Source organism: Liolophura sinensis, chromosome 1 (genome assembly GCF_032854445.1).
Source record: "Liolophura sinensis isolate JHLJ2023 chromosome 1, CUHK_Ljap_v2, whole genome shotgun sequence".
In the NCBI taxonomy this organism is placed as follows: Eukaryota; Metazoa; Mollusca; class Polyplacophora; order Chitonida; family Chitonidae; genus Liolophura; species Liolophura sinensis.
In genome coordinates, this window is record NC_088295.1 from 92,877,099 (window position 1) to 92,896,934 (window position 19,836).

Consider the following 19,836-nt stretch of genomic DNA (forward strand, 5'->3'; position numbering starts at 1 on the left):
AACATTTAGATCAATGGAGCTGTGTTTCACACGTGTGTTCTCGAGAACTACGGGTTAGGAATGCCTGTCCTTCATGCCTACTGCTGCCCACATGTATCTCAACATTTAGATCACTGGCGCTGTTTTTCACACGTGTGTTCTCGAGAACTACGGGTTAGGAATGCATGTCCTTCATGACTACTACTGCCCACATGTATCTCAACATTTAGATCACTGGAGCTGTGTTTCACACGTGTGTTCTCGAGAACTACGGGTTAGGAATGCATGTCCTTCATGCCTACTACTGCCCACATGTATCTCAACATTTAGATCACTGGAGCTGTGTTTCACACGTGTTCTCGAGAACTACGGGTTAGGAACGCATGTCCTTCATGACTACTGCTGCCCACATGTATATCAACATTTAGATCATTGGAGCTGTGTTTCACAGGTGTGTCCTCCAGAACTACGGGTTAGGAATGCCTGTCCTTCATGCCTGCTACTGCCCATATGTATCTCAACATTTAGATCACTGGGGCTGTGTTTCACACGTGTGTTCTCGAGAACTACGGGTTAGGAATGCCTGTCCTTCATGCCTACTACTGCCCATATGTATATCAACATTTAGATCACTGAGGCTGTGTTTCACACGTGTGTTCTCGAGAACTACGGGTTAGGAATGCATGTCCTTCATGCCTACTACTGCCCACATGTATCTCAACATTTAGATCACTGGCGCTGTGTTTCACACGCATGTTCTCGAGAACTAAGGGTTAGGAATACATATCCTTCATGCCTACTACTGCCCATATGTATCTCAACATTCAGATCACTGGCGCTGTGTTTCACACGTGTGTTCTCGAGAACTACGGGTTAGGAATGCATGTCCTTCATGCCTACTACTGCCCACATGTATCTCAACATTTAGATCACTGGAGCTGTGTTTCACACGTGTTCTCGAGAACTATGGGTTAGGAATGCATGCCCTTCATGCCTACTACTGCCCATATGTATCTCAACATTTACCTCACTGGCGCTGTGTTTCACACGTGTGTCCTCCAGAACTACGGGTTAGAAATGTATGTCCTTCTTGCCTACTACTGCCCACATGTATCTCAACATTTAGAACACCAAAACGATTGGGAAGCATCTACCTGTACATGGCAACATATATTTCCCGTATGTCGTATTTCGGGAGTTTCAAATCAACAAGTTCTTATAGATATGGTTGGTTAAGATACTGAACCGGATCTATTTGGGAAAAAAATCCATATTCGCTGATCAAATTAAATTTTATGTATTTGCCCAGAATATTTAAAATTATTGCCTTTGATTTATTTATGTATTTAGTTAGTTGATTAATGTTTTACGCCGACTATTTCATGTATACGACGGCTGCCAGCATTATGTTGGGAGGAAACCGAGCAGAGCTCGAGGGGAATTCATGACCATCCGCAGCTTGCTGGAAGACCTTCCCTGGTATGGTCGGAGAGGAAGATAGTATGATCCGGACTTGCACTCACAGCGACCGCACTGGTGAAAGGCTGCTGGGCCATTGCTCCGCGCTGGCGTGCTAACCCCCTCCACGGAGGCCACTTATTGCCTTTCAGTAAATAACACTCTTACCTGTACGTTTATAGTGTTAAGATGTCTTAAGAGTTTGAAATGTTATAATGCTACCTCCATTACAACTTTTAAGTTGTTACTACCGATTTTGAACGGTAACAAAAGCACACACGAGGCTGGTTTCTTGTAAGGAGTAATTATTTGGGTTATTCTAAAATAATAGCCAAAAATTGATTGGATTTCCGCTTACCAATTTTGGCTAAAAATTCGTAGACTGCACATATGGCCACACAAGCATTATCACAAAGGCTTCATAAAAAGGCATATGTTAATAATCTTTCTGGGTATATCACTAAGTGGCCTGTGGTTAAACTGGTCACCATCACTTTCGTGTAATTTCTTACTATCTCTCTATCATTCAGTGAAATATTCCAATATACTGCACAACTCAAAAAACATTCATTTGTCCATCTGAAAATTGTAATTATTCAACTGACATTTAATTCAATGACATCCAGAACTGTAATGTCTTGGCAGACCTGACGGTTGTCGCAAGATGTTATCATAAAGTTGGCAGTAAGGAACAGTCATGTCTTGACAGCTCTGATGATTGCCCCGGGCTGTTATCATCATGTCTGTAGCAGAACCTCTCTCTCCTCTGCCAGGAACCGTAATGTCGTGACAGCTCTGATGGCTGCCCCAGCCTGTTATCATAATGTCTCTAGCAGAACCTTTCTCTTCTCTAACAGGAACCGTTATGTCGTGACAGTTCTGGTGGCTGCCCTGGGCTGTTATAATGTCTGCAGCAGAACCTCTCTCTTCTCCACCAAAAACCGTAATGTCGTGACAGTTCTGGTGGCTGCCCTGGGCTGTTATCATAATGTCTGCAGCAGAACCTCTCTCTCCTCTACCAGGAACCGTAACTTCTTGACAGCACTGGTGGCTGCCCCAGGCTGTTATAATGTCTGCAGCAGAACCTCTCTCTACTCTATCAGGAACCGTAATGTCGTGGCAGCTCTGATGGCTGCCCTGGGCTGTTATCATAATGTCTGCAGCAGAACCTCTCTCTACTCTATCAGGAACCGTGATGTCGTGGCAGCTCTGATGGCTGCCCAAGGCTGTTATCATAATGTCTGCTGCAGAACCTCTCTCTACTCTATCAGGAACCGTAATGTCGTGGCAGCTCTGATGGTTGCCTCATGCTGTTATAATGTCTGCAGCAAAACCTCTCTCTCCTCTACCAGGAACTTCCTGATGAGTTCCTCCACGCACTCGTCAGCTCTTCTCACCTGCTTCTCCATCGTTACCCGGAAGTCCTCCTTCACTCCTTTGTTAACTCCCCTGGTCACCGTCCGTTGTCTGGTAATACAAAACATATTATATAAATCTGCACAGCAGTTTTTATGTTTATACCCAAACAAACCTAACAAATATTACAGTCAACCCTTATAATTTAATCTAATGTTTTACTTTCATTCTAAACTGTGAGAAATGACAATACTTTTGAAGAAGGAAATGCTGCAGGTTTCAGAATACACATTTTACAAATGAAAATCTTTGAGCCAATGAAATTGTTGATCAAAAATAATCGTGTACAATTTTACATTCAGACAGTGAAATCTGACAGAACTGAAAATCTGACACTGAAGATGAAAAACGAGCTGAATGTATTTTGTGAGACGCATTTTCTAGGCAACAAGATGTTTGAGTTGTGAATAATGGAATACTGCTGTTGTTGTTGCATGCACAGGATATCTGAGTTGGTGAACATGTACACAGGTGACTTTGTCCTGTCTGTTGTAAATCATGTGTAGTCGTGACATACTGTATGCATCTCAATGTTTCAAACATACTGGTTATCAAAAAGCAAGAGAGTGTATTTTCTGGATCAGTTGGAAAGTGATTTTGACCAAACTGGCTAGTTATGATGCTCACTCCCACTTGACTATGCACATATCACCTGCATCGACTGACTCAGCAGGACTGTCAGTGTCTGTGTCACTGTGTAATAAGCTCATACTGATGTAGGCACAGAGCACTGTTTTAACAATCTGAATTCCTTCCTGCAGAATTTGTACAGATGCTCCTGTTCATGGATATGAATATAATACAGCAGAAAGCAGATATATTTACAGTGTTCTGTTTGTCACTTTACATGATATGCCTTCAATCTCTCTGAGATCTATTCTGAGAAAAAGTAGTCCTATGTGGCCGTGGCTTCATTTTTTTTGTTGATTTATTGAGGTACAAATGCAAAACTTGTATCCATTGGATTGCAGCTTACAAACATAAATTCACGAAAATTAAATGATATCATTCACACTACCAATGAAGAGATTGCACCAAGTACATGTAACTACTCCAATTGTCATTCTTTGTAGATGTGCACTAACTGTTGGTAACACATTTTCAGTACCCTCCAAACAAATGAACCAACACTCCGGATATATTCTATTAAAAACTGGTATCATGATTTCCCCACATGCTGAATGTGTGTTACTTTTCATGGCTTATCATCAACGTTTATTTCGTTGGTATCAGGATGGTGTCCCTTGTACAGCACAATATATGCGCAGGAACAACATAACTCCTAAGATTTTGTACATTCAGCCATCTGAATATTGGGTCTAAGCATATACATGTATGCATCTTCAGAGGTGACTTACTGAGCTATCAACTTTGCACTTGTCGGCAAAATGTCCAGATTTACTTTCCCTCCTTCAGCCGTCTTCATGAATGCAACTTCTTCTAAAATATCAACATCTGAAAATTCTTATCAAGGAAATTAACTTGTATATTATTACTAGATTAAAAATGAATTAACATTCACCCTTCAATGACAGCCGGCCTGCAGAAAAGTGACAATGGATTAAGTATTCAGAAACAATGTCATTAATGCACAGCCCTAAATGTCATCCACTGAGGAAAAGCCACTTATAATAACCAAAAGGATCTTCTGACATATACATCCCTAAAGTTTACACATTTTTTATCCAAATAAAGTGATATGACAAAGTATAGTGAAATTGCTCCCACTAAAATACAGAGCATTGTGTTTGCCGTAAGGATACTGATGATGTAGGTGAAGAAGAGGGAGTAACTGAATGCTCCGTCAGCTTGGAGTTTCCTCACCGCCTGGCTGAACAGAGGCTCTTGCTTTGGCCAACCATACTGTAGCAATACAATCATGTGACCCATGGCATTGTCATCTTTTGTGGAAGAGAAGGCTTTTTCCTACAAAGACAATCAGCTTCGTGATTTTATTTTATCAAAAACACATAGCCAATACATTGTCACTATGTCTTTGTTCAGAAAGGTATATCCAATGTTACAGCTGTTGTATGAATGTCTTTATGGCCACAAAATCAAATTATCCATGTTGACCTTGATGATGTACCTTAAAGCATGTGGTGAGCAGTTGTATGGAGTAAGGTAGGAGCTCAATCTCAGTACATGTAGACAAGTACAATTGACGACAGCCATCTGGACCAGGCAGCAGCGGTTTCACAGAGTTGTCTCCTTTGTCCTCAGTAGAGGGCAGCACCGACACTACTTCCAGGATCAGTTCACAGGATTTCTGGCATACACAGGCGAAAAGACCATTTTACTCGCAAACATAAATTTAATAAAACATGAGTGGATTGGACAGCATAAAGCAATACATGAACAATACAAGAAAAACAGTCCTGTATTCCAAACACTTGAAATCAAATTCCCAAATATTCCAGGACAAAACCACTAAAATCTTTAATACCCTGACATCCCTGTGTCTGAAACAGGCAGTTGCGTTTCACTGATATTTCAGATATTTCCTGCTCTGTGCAAGCTCTGCAAAGTAAACATTTATTTCATGTAGTTCTATATGGAGACATGAACATTGTATGCTTCAGCTATGCAGGGGTTATCACTGCTAGTTAAACTGTTACCAACTTCTTAATAAGTAACTAAAACTCACTGAATGGTTTCCCATGCAGTAGTGACAGCAGGCAAGTTGTAGGTGATTTCGCATCTGAAACCAACAAAAATGTATTGCTTTATTACCATATTTTCACACAATCACTCAAATTTTACACCATTCAATGAAAACTGGTGAATTAAAAGTTTAATATGGTGTGTTGGCAAAGAATGTGCTATACATATAGGCCAAGTTGAATCCATTGAGGACAAAATCCAGAACCAAATATTCCCAACATTCAGTTTGTCTCCAATTCAACTGTCAGCTGGATTTGATATTAACCCCCTATGTTACTGCAGAATGCTAGCAGTAACTTGATTCTGAATATGTTCAGCCCATAGTACTTTATCCAGAATGTTCAAGTTTTTCTTCAAGGAGCCTTATTCTTCTCACTGACTCAACTGTATGTGTGTTTTCTATGATCATCATTACACTCCTTACACTGTAATCTGTACTCTAATTCCTCAACCTTTTCACCTAGCAAAGAGAGACAAAACTACACTGGTTGGATGGGCCAGTTCCACGGTCTCACAGAAAGTATAATTTTATTAGTCAACACAGAATAATGCCTTCAGAATATGCTAGAATAAAAATCTTGCAAACATCTGAAAAGGTTGAAGAATTACAGTAGGTGTCAGTAAGTACCTCACTACATACTGTACACTATACTGTACATACATATGTTCTCTTGATTACCTACCCTCACACTTCCCTTTGTTGATATCCCAAAGTTCTGTAAATGGCCAATGGCTTCCTGGAAGGCGCCCTGAAACCCAGCAGATATTACACTGACATGTCTGATTCCACAGGGGAGTTGCAGAGGTTATGCGCAGGGGGCAATCTTCCTATCTAATGGGGCAGACAAAACTCTAAAGATTGGGACAGTCAGTGTCTGTTAGTAACTCATACAAAGAATCAGTAAAATCAGTATTCCTGCTACAATAACCTATATATTTGCTAAAATGAGCAGACCAACCATCCTAAAAATTATAGGAAATAAGGTATACTAGTGCTCAAAAGAAAGTATACACCAAAACAAATACATAAAAATCGCGCAAAGTAAAAAATTGAGAAATTATCCATGATGAGCCCTATTACCCGTGTAAACGCCGATCCATCCAGGGAACAAACTGGTCCAACAAAGCAAGATTTGCCTAAACTTAGCATAAAATCGAAAAATGGCCCTTCCACGTGTAACACGACATGAACGTGCATTTTGGCGGTATAAATGAGTCGACAGGAAACGTTAGGAACACAGTCGTCAGAAAAACACCAGAGGTATGCCACTTTTGAGCCAAGTTGAGCGAGAGAGAGCTGTCGGCATGGCCCAGCAAGGAGCGACCAACGCCGCCATTGCCAGAACCTTTGGTTGCACAAGAGCAACTATCGTCAGACTTATGCAGCGACTCCGGCAGACAGGCGTTACATCCGACAGACCTAGGAGCGGTCGACCACGCGTCACCACCCCCGCTGAAGATCGACACATCCGGACCATTCACCTCCGCAATTGGAACGTAACGGCAACGTCAAGGGCGGCGACGGCACTAGGGCACCCGATTAGTCGACACACAGTCTACCGTCGAGTACGTCAACACGATATTAGGGCACGTCGACCGTATTGTGGAGTTTATCTGACGCCTCAAAATCAACGTCGTCGGCTGATATGGGCCAGGCGCGTTCTACGCTGACAGAGGCGTGAATGGGCACGGGAAATGTTCTCCGACGAGAGCAGGTTTTGCGTGTACAAAAATGACGGTTGGGCTAGGGTATACAGGCGTGTAGGAGAACGTTTGGTGCCAAATTGCGTTCAGCAAGTTTGAGCGTTTGGAGGTGGTAGTGTGATGGTGTGGGGAGGCATCTGCGGCGATCTGAAGATGAGGCTGGTGGTGATTCATGGGAACCTCAATGCTCGCAGATACACGGCTGAAGTTTTACGAACGGTTGTAGTGCCATTCATCCACCAACAGCAAAGAGGAATTTTGTACCAGCATGATACCAGCAAGACCTCATACTGCAAGATTGACGAACCACTTTCTACAGAACGCCAACATCGATCTCTTACCATGGCCGGCATGTTCACCCGACCTCAATCCAATTGAGCACTTGTGGGACCACCTGGGCAGACAAGTCAGAAGACTGCCAGTGCCACCTGTGACCGTTCAACAGCTGGAAGAGTGTCTCCAACAAGAATGGCAACGAATCACACCTAACGTCATTCGACGCCTGACGTCATCAATGCGGCGACGTGTTGTGGCCTGCATCAGTGCCAATGGAGGCCACACTCGCTACTGAGCATGATTTGAATGACATTTACAGAGGGAAAAATGCTTCATTTGAATTTTGCAAATGTGTAAATGTTCTGTTGACACCACATCTCTTTGACTGACCATCAAACCAACCTTCACCATTTAATGAACTGTATGTATGGACGTTTCAGGTGAAATGGAATATTCTTATGGAATTAAAAATAATTTCAAATATAATTCTTTCCGTTTTTATTTGATGTCTGATCAAACTGCTGTATACTTTCTTTTGAGCACTAGTTTAGTTAACCACTTAATCCCCCTATTTCTCCCACCCTCTCTCTATACAAACAATCTACCACCTATCTCAAAGTTTAACTTTACTTCATGAATGAATGACCAACACTTACAATGGATGTGAACTTATGAGAACAAGCATCAGAATGATATCAGATGTCTTAACAAACCTGGTAGATAAACATGTCCGTCTGGAACTGCCCCATCCATCGCCAGATCTCCATCATCCAACTCTGGTAGATCTTCACGAACTCTGAAACAATGACAACTCCTGCTATTCTTGGTTCCTATGCTTTAAGCTTAAAGTGTGCTAGCTGCTTCTCATGAGGAAGAACTCTGGTGTCAGAGAGGAGCACTAATACAATGTCTGAACTTTACACTCCTTCAGTATCTCTCACTTAGCCAGTAACATTAATACTATCTGGTGTCAGAAAGGAATACTTCACTAATACAATGTCTGAACTTTAGACTCCTTCAGCATCCCTCACTTAGCCAGTAACATTAATACTATCTGGTGTCAGAAAGGAATACTTCACTTACAGTCCTTCATTATCCCTCTCTTAGCCAGTAACATTAATATTATCTGGTGTCAGAAAGGAATACTTCACTACTACAATGTCTGAACTTTACAGTCCTTCACTATCTCTCACTTAGCCAGTAACATTAATACTATCTGGTGTCAGAAAGGAATACTTCACTACTACAATATCTGAACTTTACAGTCCTTCACTATCTCTCACTTAGCCAGTAACATTAACACTATCTGGTGTTAGAAAGGAATGCTTCACTAATACAATGTCTGAACTTTACAGTCCTTCACTATCTCTCATTTAGCCAGTAACATTAATACTATCTGGTGTCAGAAAGGAATACTTCACTAATACAATGTCTGAACTTTACAGTCCTTCACTCTCCCTCACTTAGCCAGTAACATTAACACTATCTGGTGTCAGAAAGGAATACTTCACTTACAGTCCTTCACTATCTCTCACTTAGCCAGTAACATTAATACTATCTGGTGTCAAAAAGGAATACTTCATTAATACAATATCTGAACTTTACAGTCCTTCACTATCCCTCACTTAGCCAGTAACATTAATACTATCTGGTGTCAGAAAGGAATACTTCACTACTACAATATCTGAACTTTACAGTCCTTCACTATCTCTCTCTTAGCCAGTAACATTAACACTATCTGGTGTCAGAAAGGAATACTTCACTACTACAATATCTGAACTTTACAGTCCTTCACTCTCCCTCACTTAGCCAGTAACATTAACACTATCTGGTGTTAGAAAGGAATGCTTCACTAATACAATGTCTGAACTTTACAGTCCTTCACTATTTCTCACTTAGCCAGTAACATTAACACTATCTGGTGTCAAAAAGGAATACTTACTTACAGTCCTTCACTATCTCTCACTTAGCCAGTAACATTAATACTATCTGGTGTCAGAAAGGAATACTTCACTTACAGTTCTTCACTCTCCCTCACTTAGCCAGTAACATTAATACTATCTGGTGTCAGAAAGGAATACTTCACTACTAGAATGTCTGAACTTTACAGTCCTTCACTATTTCTCACATAGCCAGTAACATTAATACTATACAACAAAAATTCATGGGCGCACATAGGAATAACCCATAAATGTTTAGTAGAGTCTGTCCATCTACAAAATAATACATGACAATGACAAATTTCAGGTACTGTGCCCCCTGGACTGTATTAAAGGCCCCATCCATTCCCAGAGGCCTAGCTAAGATTGTACTCCCACGTGGAGTCTCAGATATGCCATACCAAATGGTCATTAAACCACAGCTCTTCATTCACAAGAAGTAATCCTCACCCATTCTCAGATGTTCTGATGAGTGTAACAGCTCATAACACTTGAGGGCTGTTACAAAGTTCTGCACGATGTCCTTCCCTGCAGACAGAAGGGGGCTAGGCTGGATCTGGGGGAGATGTGGGTTTTCTGAAGGCCGCAGTTTCTTAGGCCGTGGTCTGTAACCAGATGCACATCATCAGGGAACGAGCAAGATGGGTTATAACGTTATGCCAGCAGAATTTCTGACACATCATGGCTAAAATCACACACACGATGCTGATGTACGTTAAAACATTAACGTCGTGAAATTACGGCTCAAAAATTTGAATAAACTACTTATGTGACCTATATGGACTAGAGCAGTCAATTTCTTGATTGGAGAAAACTATACCACCCTGGGTAAAAGACCAGTCTTTGGACAGTACCCCACAAACTTTCCAACAATCGATTCACACAAAAATGCACGCTAAATGTACATGCCACTGTTGACAGTTAAGTCAAAAAAAATTAAAAAATCTTACTCAGTTGTGAGTTCAGTGGTTGCTCCTTTGATAGCCTCTAGTAGCACCAGAGGGCCAGAATTAGCGCCCCCTTAAACCAGAACATAACATTCAGTTAGAAATAATCGGCTACAATATGCTGTCTAATTTTACATCACTGACCACAAATCAGTTCACCATGTTACATACACAAACCACACGAAGTAAATCTGTTTTTTGTCACTGGTAATAAATTCAGCTCTAAATGCATAAGCAATGGCAAACATCATAAACAACCACAGGACTGAGAGATGTATATGTACAACTAATTTTTATTTTTTGGTAAATTTCATAATTTATATTTCTTAATACTCCCTCTGTTTCTGTTAATGGTTGGGAAAATTAGGAAATGATGTCATCAATAAATGTACTAGGAATTCGTGCCCCCATTCAGGTTTTCACCTCTACAGAGCTGTTACGATAGTTGCCTACTTCAGGTGTACCCTGTTTTGGATGTTGCATGATTTAGATGTTCGCTAAATTGTGTATTTACCTTCATCTGGGCAGTCTTTTGACTCGTGTGTGCCCTGATTGAGTGTATGCTAATTAGGGCGTGCCCTGACTGGTGTGACTTAAGGCTGTTGGAGCTGCTTGTACCTCCATCACTGACCTTGAGCAAACAGTTCTGGGTCAACGGAACTGACGTAGTTGAAGAGACACTCGACAAAGAGAACAACAGTCATGTAGAGAATCTGCTTGTGGTAGGTTCCTGCTTCAGTCTGTCTGTCTCTGTTGTAGAGACTCACAATATACTGCCACTGGTAGTCCCTGTGATGACATCACAACAAAATATACAATTACTCTACACACTTCTTACTTTTATTGTGGATGATAGATACTAATGATTAGTGATCCCTTACATGACTTTTTGGGGTAATTCATGATTAGTAAATAAACAGAAACCATCGTATAAACTGTTCATATCAATCTCACAGCCATAATTGAATGTCTACAAACAGCAGGCCAATAAATAAGATAAAACCAATAAAAGCAGACCCTGTACATACACATACCCAAGAGGCGAGCTACTTCCAAGATTGCTAATTGTACAGTGTAAATTATTAGGTGACCTACTTCTAAGTTTGCTAATTGTACGGTGTAAATTATTAGGTGACCTACTTCCACGTTTGTTAATTGCACGGTGTAAATTGTTGGGTGACCTACTTCCAAGTTTGCTAATTGTACAGTGTAAATAATTAGGTGACCTACTTCTAAGTTTGCTAATTGTACAGTGTAAATTATTAGGTGATCTACTTCTAAGTTTGCTAATTGTACAGTGTAAATTATTAGGTGACCTACTTCCAACTTTGCTAATTGTACAGTGTAAATTATTAGGTGACCTACTTCCAAGTTTGCTAATTGTACGGTGTACATTATAAGGTGACCCACTTCCAAGTTTGGTACTTGTATGGTGTAAATTATTGGGTGAGCTACTTCAAAGTTTGCTAATTGTATGGTGTAAATTATTAGGTGACCTACTTCCAACTTTGCTAATTGTACGGTGTAAATTGTTGGGTGACCTACTTCCAAGTTTGCTAATTGTACGGTGTAAATTATTAGGTGATCTATTTCTAACTTTGCTAATTGTACAGTGTAAATTATTAGGTGACCTACTTCTAAGTTTGCTAATTGTACGGTGTAAATTATTGGGTGAGCTACTTCCAAGATTGCTAATTGTACGGTGTAAATTATTAGGTGACCTACTTCCAAGTTTGCTAATTGTATGGTGTAAATTATTAGGTGACCTACTTCCAAGTTTGCTAATTGTATGGTGTAAATTATTGGGTGAGCTACTTCCAAGATTGCTAATTGTACAGTGTAAATTATTAGGTTACCCACTTCCAAGATTGCTAATTGTACGGTGTAAATTATTAGGTGACCTACTTCCAAGTTTGCTAATTGTATGGTGTACATTATTAGGTGACCTACTTCCAACTTTGCTAATTGTACGGAGTAAATTATTAGGTGAGCTACTTCCAAGTTTGCTAATTGTACAGTGTAAATTGTTGGGTGACCTACTTCCAAATTTGCTAATTGTACAGTGTAAATAATTAGGTGATCTACTTCTAAGTTTGCTAATTGTACAGTGTAAATTATTAGGTGACCTACTTCTAAGTTTGCTAATTGTACGGTGTAAATTATTAGGTGACCTACTTCCAAGTTTGCTAATTGTACGGTGTAAATTATTGGGTGAGCTACTTTCAAGTTTGCTAATTGTACGGTATAAATTATTAGGTGACCCACTTCCAAGATTGCTCATTGTATGGTGTAAATTATTAGGTGACCTACTTCCAAGTTTGCTAATTGTATGGTGCAAATTATTAGGTGACCCACTTCCAAGATTGCTCATTGTACGGTGTAAATTATTAGGTGAGCTACTTCCAAGTTTGGTATTTGTTCGGTATAAATTATTAGGTGACCCACTTCCAAGATTGCTCATTGTACGGTGTAAATTATTAAGTGAGCTACTTCCAAGTTCTCCTGGTAAGCCATGCTGCCCATGCTCTCACTGACCTGGTATTAGAGAAGAAGTTAGCCTCTACATCCCAGCCAATCTTCTGGCCAAGCAGCAGCAGTAACTGGAACAGCGCACCCCATGGATCAGACACCTGACTTTCCTTGTCACTCAGCCCTGCAATTGATGCCCACTTCTTCCCGCCATGTTTTTTCCCCATAGCGTGCAGTTCTGAGAATGATCAATCAATCAATCAGAGTTGACACAGGCACAGACTGAATCAACTGTCTTTAACTACTCTGTCAATCAATCTATCATGTGGCATTTATAGCTGATGACTAGTTTCCTAGCCCCTTCCTAGCTCATGAAAACAAGTGGTTTACATACATGTACAGGAGTGCATACCAATACATCTTTCTCAGGATGAGCTAGTTTGTGTATATTTTCACTGTTAATGAAGTGATGCACTACGGCTAACAGCTAACAAGACCTACCTGGGCTGCCTAGTTCACCAGGACTGGAGGCAGGAGGTGGAGGCATGGTGACGTAGCTGATGTAGAACTCTATAGCCTTCTGTAGCCACTTGTAAAGTTGCTTCTGAGGAACCTCAGCTTTGGTCTTACTGAGCACCATGGGAAGAACATCACACACTGTCAGACAGGAAGACAAAATCAGACAGGTAACATCATCAGTGTACACATATACTGTCAGACAGGAAGACAAAATCAGACAGGTAACATCATCAGTGTACACATATACTGCCAGACAGGAAGACAAAATCAGACAGGTAACATCATCAGTGTACACATATACTGTCAGACAGGAAGACAAAATCAGACAGGTAACATCATCAGTGTACACACATACTGTCAGACAGGAAGACAAAATCAGACAGGTAACATCATCAGTGCACACATATACTGTCAGACAGGAAGACAAAATCAGACAGGTAACATCATCAGTGTACACATACACTGTCACACAGGAAGACAAAATGAGACAGTTAACATTATCAATGTACACACATACTGTTAGATAGGAAGACAAAATCAGACAGGTAACATCATCAGTGTACACATACACTGTCAGACAGGAAGACAAAATGAGACAGGTAATATTATCAATGTACACACATACTGTTAGATAGGAAGACAAAATCAGACAGGTAACATCATCAGTGTACACATACACTGTCACACAGGAAGACAAAATGAGACAGGTAACATTATCAATGTACACACATACTGTTAGATAGGAAGACAAAATCAGACAGGTGACATCATCAGTGTACCTACACTGACAAAGTAGAGGCACAGCACTTGCTCGCTCACAGTCAAAATCCCATCGCAGAGAATGAAGAAACAATCTTATCTTCCCTATGTTCATGGCAGTCAAGCGTTCAATGAAAACTCAATGCTGTCTCCAGACAGTGATTAGTGATTACAGTGATTACAATGTGTAGCCTTACCTAACAGTTTACGATAGCAATTCACTGATGTCTGGGGATTTGAGTGTCGTTCTGCAGTCAACAAAGTCTCCAAAAGCTTCAGCTGTAACAAAGAAAACAGACACAGAAGGTGACTAATTGACGGAGACTTCATTCTCCTATAGACCAACCTACATGTATCCACAGTTACAAACCTACATGTAACCACAGTTACAAACCTACATCTATCCACAGTTACAAACCTACATGTATCCACAGTTACAAACCTACATGTATCCACAGTCACAAACCTACATGTATCCACAGTCACAAACCTACATGTATTCACAGTTACAAACCTACATGTATCCACAGTTACAAACCTACATGTAACCACAGTTACAAACCTACATGTATCCACAGTTACAAACCTACATGTATTCACAGTTACAAACCTACATGTATCCACAATTACAAACCTACATATATCTACTGTTACAAACCTACATGTATCCACAGTTACAAACCTACATGTATCCACAGTTACAAACCTACATGTATCCACAATCACAAACCTACATGTATCCATGGTTACAAACCCCTACATGTATTCACAGTGACAAACCTACAGCATTTGACACTGAACCTGGTTGGGAATACTCTCAAACATATCTAGGTTGTTCCCTTAAAGAGGACTAATATACAGCTTTTCACCTCGTCCTTTTCAAACTTTAGTTGCCAGAAATTGCCAAAAATGTGTGCCTATATACATGTATATTGTATCTTAAAGGTGAGAGCTTCCAGGGCCTTCAAGCCCCTAGACCCTCCCTTGCCTGGGTTAGTAGGTCCACTGCTAAGCGTCAGGCACCTAATCCCCCTCCCCATTTCTCCCCTCTAACATAATCAATAACTTTTGACTCTGACAACATTCACTGCGGCTGCCTACCCCGTGCTCATTGACCAGGCTCGGGAACTTCTTCATGGCCAGTAAGAGGAGTCTGCATTGCTCTATTGTGTTGTTGATAGTGTTGGCAACTCGCAGCAGCATTTGACACTGGACCTGAGTGGGAATACTTGCAAATATATCTGCAATATGAAAAAAAAAAAAACTCGTACCAGTTATGCTGGAAATGAAAGCCCATTGCATTTACAAGGTAAAGTTACATTTTTTTCTTTGCTTATTTTTTGTTCACAAACTATAAGGATACAAATACAGAGATACAAACAAAACAAATATTTCTCTTTGAACGGGAATCTAATTTACAGTCAAGTTTTGGAAAAAACAAGCTCAAATGTATGACAAAATATTGGTTACATCGGGTAATATTAAATGAATCATACCAGTTAGGAATTCATTTTTTGCATCTTTGGCTTCTGTCTGCATGGCTTCCAGTGTGGTCTGTACTTCCTTCCATAGCACTGGCTCATCAGGAAAAGACACAAACCTACAACATGTACCAAACACTACACATCCATTATACAGGGTCATGAAACAGCTCATCCATTATACAGGGTCAGTGCTCATCCACTATGCAAGGTCATGAAAGAGCTCATCCGTTATACAGTCATGAAAGAGCTCATCCATTATACTGGGTCAGCGCTCATCCATTATACAGGGTCATGAAAGAGCTCATCCGTTATACAGGGTCATGAAAGAGCTCATCCGTTATACAGGGTCATGAAAGAGCTTGTCCATGGGTCAAAGCTCATCCATTATAAACAGTCAGAACTAATCCATCATGCAGAGTCAAACTGCTTATCCATTTTGTAAGGTCACAGAGCTCATCCATTATACACAGTCAGAGCTTATCCACTACCCAGTGCCAAAGAGCTTATCCATTATACAATGTCAAAGAGCTCATACATTCTACAGGGTCAGAGCTCATTCATTAGACACGGTCAGGGTTCTGCCATTATATGCATGGCTAAAGAGCTCATCCATTATGCAGGGTCAAAGAGCTCATTCATTATGTAAGGTCAAAGGGCTCATCCATTATTCACAGTCACAGAGCTCTCCATTATGTAAGGCCAAAGAGCTCATCCATTATACAGGGTCAAGCTAACATCAATTATGCACTACCAAAGAGGGTCAAAAGTTTATGCGGATTATGTGATCAAAGTATTACAACTTCAGATATTGCTTACAAAATTAAAATATGACCCAATCATGATAAGACACACAGTACATATATGTATATATAACATATAACATAAAAAATGCTTTTGAAACATGGCTTATTTCTTATTTTCAAACTATTTTTAAGACAATGTTTGCTTTATTTTTTAAAAAGTATTCTCTCATATTTTCAGATAACTTTGAATGAAGGCATGCACTACATGTGAATGCAATGCTTCTCTGTGTTCTCCTGTTACATGTGAATGCAATGCTTCTCTGTGTTCTCCTGTTACATGTGAATGCAATGCTTCTCTGTGTTCTCCTGTCAAGACTTTCAACCTTACATTTGTTCCAAAAGTTTGGCCGCTTCTTTCACATTTCTGGAGGATTTTTCCATAGAATACGCTTCAAACTGTAAATTAAAAAAGTTTCATAACAGACATTTCGAGGTCACACAGTCAGCAGTGAAATTCTTATGGCCTGCCTCAACAATTCTTTAATGCGCCAATCACTAAACAGAACGTACTGTCTTCGCAACACCACTGCAAGGTGAACATTAAGCATGGAACTGAAAACTTCAAACATCTCTTTGCTGGGTTGGCCTTTATGACTAAATCGCAGTTCAGATCAGATTGTGCATACAACTCTATAATTTCTGGTTTTCATATCTGTTAATATATGGTAGGCAAACTCCTCAAAATACCACACATGGTAGGGGAACCTCGTGCTGGAGTTTTGATATTTATCTTCGGTTCTCTTTCTAACAAGCTAGGCCAATGACCAAACAATATGTGGATTTTACTAATAATACATAACATTCCGAGCATGAGTTTGATGGAGCAACCTGAGCATTTTACTGCAGTCTCGCCAGGTTAAAGCATACACACGTGGTAGGCATAGACTGTAAAGGCTAGCCCTAGAATAGTGATAGGTGTGAGTTTGATGGAGCAACCTAAGCATTTTACTGCAGTCTCGCCAGGTTAAAGCATACAGACGTGGTAGGCATAGACTGTAAAGGCTAGCCCTAGAATAGTGCTAGGTGTGAGTTTGATGGAGCAACCTAAGCATTTTACTGCAGGCTCACTAACATGGGAAGTTTTAATGAGTGTGTGAACAACGGTAAATGCTCCTTATTGTCGATGAATCGCATCTGGGTCTGTTTCACCTCGTATGTATCTGCTGATTGTAGTGAGTGTATGAATGACAGTAAATGATGGATGCTCCTCTCTGTAACTCCTACAACTCTGCTCAAAGTACTGATACATTAGTTTATAAAGTTGTAAGTCAACATCCAGTTCTTACAAATTTCACATCTGAATTTGGCCTGAGACATCGGTCTAAGAGTGGCTTATATATACTGATACGTGGGCATCGCTAGCCACCAGAGACCTAAGTCTAAGGGTGGCTTATATGTACTGATACTGGAGACCACTAGCCACTCTTAGCCCAAGAGTAATTTGGATATGATCCCAGCGTAATGCTTACAAAGAGCTACCCCCTAGTTCAATTCCGATGCATGCACATTAGATTTGTCCTGCACACACATAAAGCACGGCAATTCTAAAAGCTAAAATATTTATGCACATCTTGCCACAATTGCTACTCACATTTACATCCCCATTCTCCTGTAAATCTTAGCCGAAGTCAAAAATATGACTATATTCAGCAGGTCGCCACGCTCTGGCAAGTTTATAAAATCTGGGTCAGCCAGGCGCACATGCCCAGCAGTGGGTGACCGTTCTGTGATGTCATATCTTGAAATTTACACTGATACTAGAAGTCATCTATGCCTTCAATCAAACGTGATAGAACATGCATACATATTTAAGACCACAGAAGGATGCAATCACGTGATACTTTCCAATACAAGTGTATTTTGCCTTCTCCCAACTCAGTTTGGGAAAAGTTAATGTTTACTCCTACCACCTAGTTTGGACGAGGCAGGTATGATTTTATCCATTACAATTTATACACACCTGAATAGTGGATGTCCCCATCTTACCAAGCGGTAATAAAACATATTTATATTATATTTGAGTTTCTTTTTCCTTTTTTTTTCTTTCTACATGATGCATCAACTTTTCTTCTTTTCTGCATGTAGAGGCTCTTCGCTGGCGTCGACAAGGTACTGGTTGTCTTTCTTTTTAATTCGCGGTATCCCCCACGTTCCATCCTTTCCAGAAAATGACATTCTGACGACTTGCCAACTGTTGCTTTCAACAGCAAATGGTAACAGTCAGGGCTTATGGATTGTCCTGCATGTTGTCGTTTCTGGACTTCTGGTGTAGGCCTACATGCCACATTCTTCGGCAAAAACTATCGAGGCCTTCACACACCGTAATGCCTGTGGTACCCAATTTTGAATGGAACAGATGTCGAAGGTAACCTTGCTTTTTTACTGTGAATTTAATCTGACAGTTTGCACAAAGTGTGGGGTCAGTCATTTTGCGCCATAGCCTTCTGTCAAATTCGCGTCTCCTCAGTCACATGGCTTTGTGTCTGTCAGAACTGACAGCCAGCTCATCAAAACATAGTGACAACCACGGATGCGCATGGGCGGGTAGCAATAACATGGTTTAGTAGATCAGAATGTCAACATGGCATGTGAGTGTAAGTTGCAACTGTGAATTATCTTGGATTTACTGGCCCTAAAGGCTTCAGAATGTGGGAAAACTTGGCAAAGGAACAGAGGATGACTCGGTGAACATAATTCATTGGAGTTTTGTCCTGTTAATGCATGTATTGGTACATTTTGCATGGATTTTTCTTGCATGTAGTTTCTCCCCGCTAGGATGGATACCATTACTTTATCCTGGATAACTCCTCGGCTGTGATCTACGCCTGATCCCATATTAAATAATCACATTGTTGAACAATATGTTATAACTTATAGGCCAATGTGGCCACGGCATGCCCCAGATCTTTCATTACGTGTGACTGTTGTGCATAACTTCATAATCGTGACACGTACTGGCTACACTGAGTGAGATTGCAAATTTACACGTACACTTATAGGTTGACTTCTTATCTCACAACCTTCGGATTCAACAACATTTCTTGACAATAGAGCCAAATCTCCAACAGCTGCATTCGTACCTGTATTGAGAAATTCTGCGGAAACAAGCTTCTAGCAGTTATCATCCATGCCTTTGCCGTCCATGGATCTGACTTGGCATACCCCCTGGCTCGCAAAACCATCCATTCTTCATCCCCAACGGGCCCTGTGTTGACAACTGCCGCCATCATGGATAGTTGACCTTGCGTGAACCTCACGGCAAGTATAACTGATAAAAAACATTATTGTTTATTATTGTTTAACACATTAGCTCTCTCAAATCTCAAATATGCTTCCAAAGGATAAATTCATACTTAAAAAATTAAGTCTTCTTACTTTTATCTCGTTTTATTCATCAGGCAAAACTGTCTTACAACCA

The 19,836-nt window shown here is 40.5% G+C and overlaps 1 protein-coding gene across 2 annotated transcripts; it reads right to left on the reverse strand.

Annotated features, from left to right (window-relative positions):
* Positions 1 to 1,168: 1,168 nt before the first annotated feature.
* LOC135481785 (integrator complex subunit 10-like) lies at positions 1,169 to 19,648 on the reverse strand. 2 transcript variants are annotated; one of them, XM_064761489.1, is made up of 17 exons: positions 19,499 to 19,648; positions 16,747 to 16,814; positions 15,628 to 15,731; positions 15,233 to 15,372; positions 14,329 to 14,410; positions 13,355 to 13,510; positions 12,920 to 13,091; positions 11,016 to 11,173; positions 10,388 to 10,457; positions 9,888 to 10,042; positions 8,211 to 8,293; positions 6,201 to 6,266; positions 5,501 to 5,554; positions 4,943 to 5,122; positions 4,617 to 4,779; positions 4,212 to 4,308; positions 1,169 to 2,904 (listed from the first exon to the last, which is right to left on the reverse strand). In XM_064761489.1, the coding sequence occupies exons 1-17, from the start codon at positions 19,646 to 19,648 to the stop codon at positions 2,751 to 2,753; spliced, it is 2,052 nt and encodes a 683-aa protein (XP_064617559.1). In that variant the 3' UTR covers positions 1,169 to 2,750. The 2 variants fall into 2 exon arrangements, with proteins under 2 accessions (XP_064617559.1, XP_064617560.1); XM_064761490.1 differs by lacking the exon at positions 16,747 to 16,814 and having other exon boundaries at positions 19,499 to 19,631.
* Between the last annotated feature and the right edge of the window lie 188 nt (positions 19,649 to 19,836).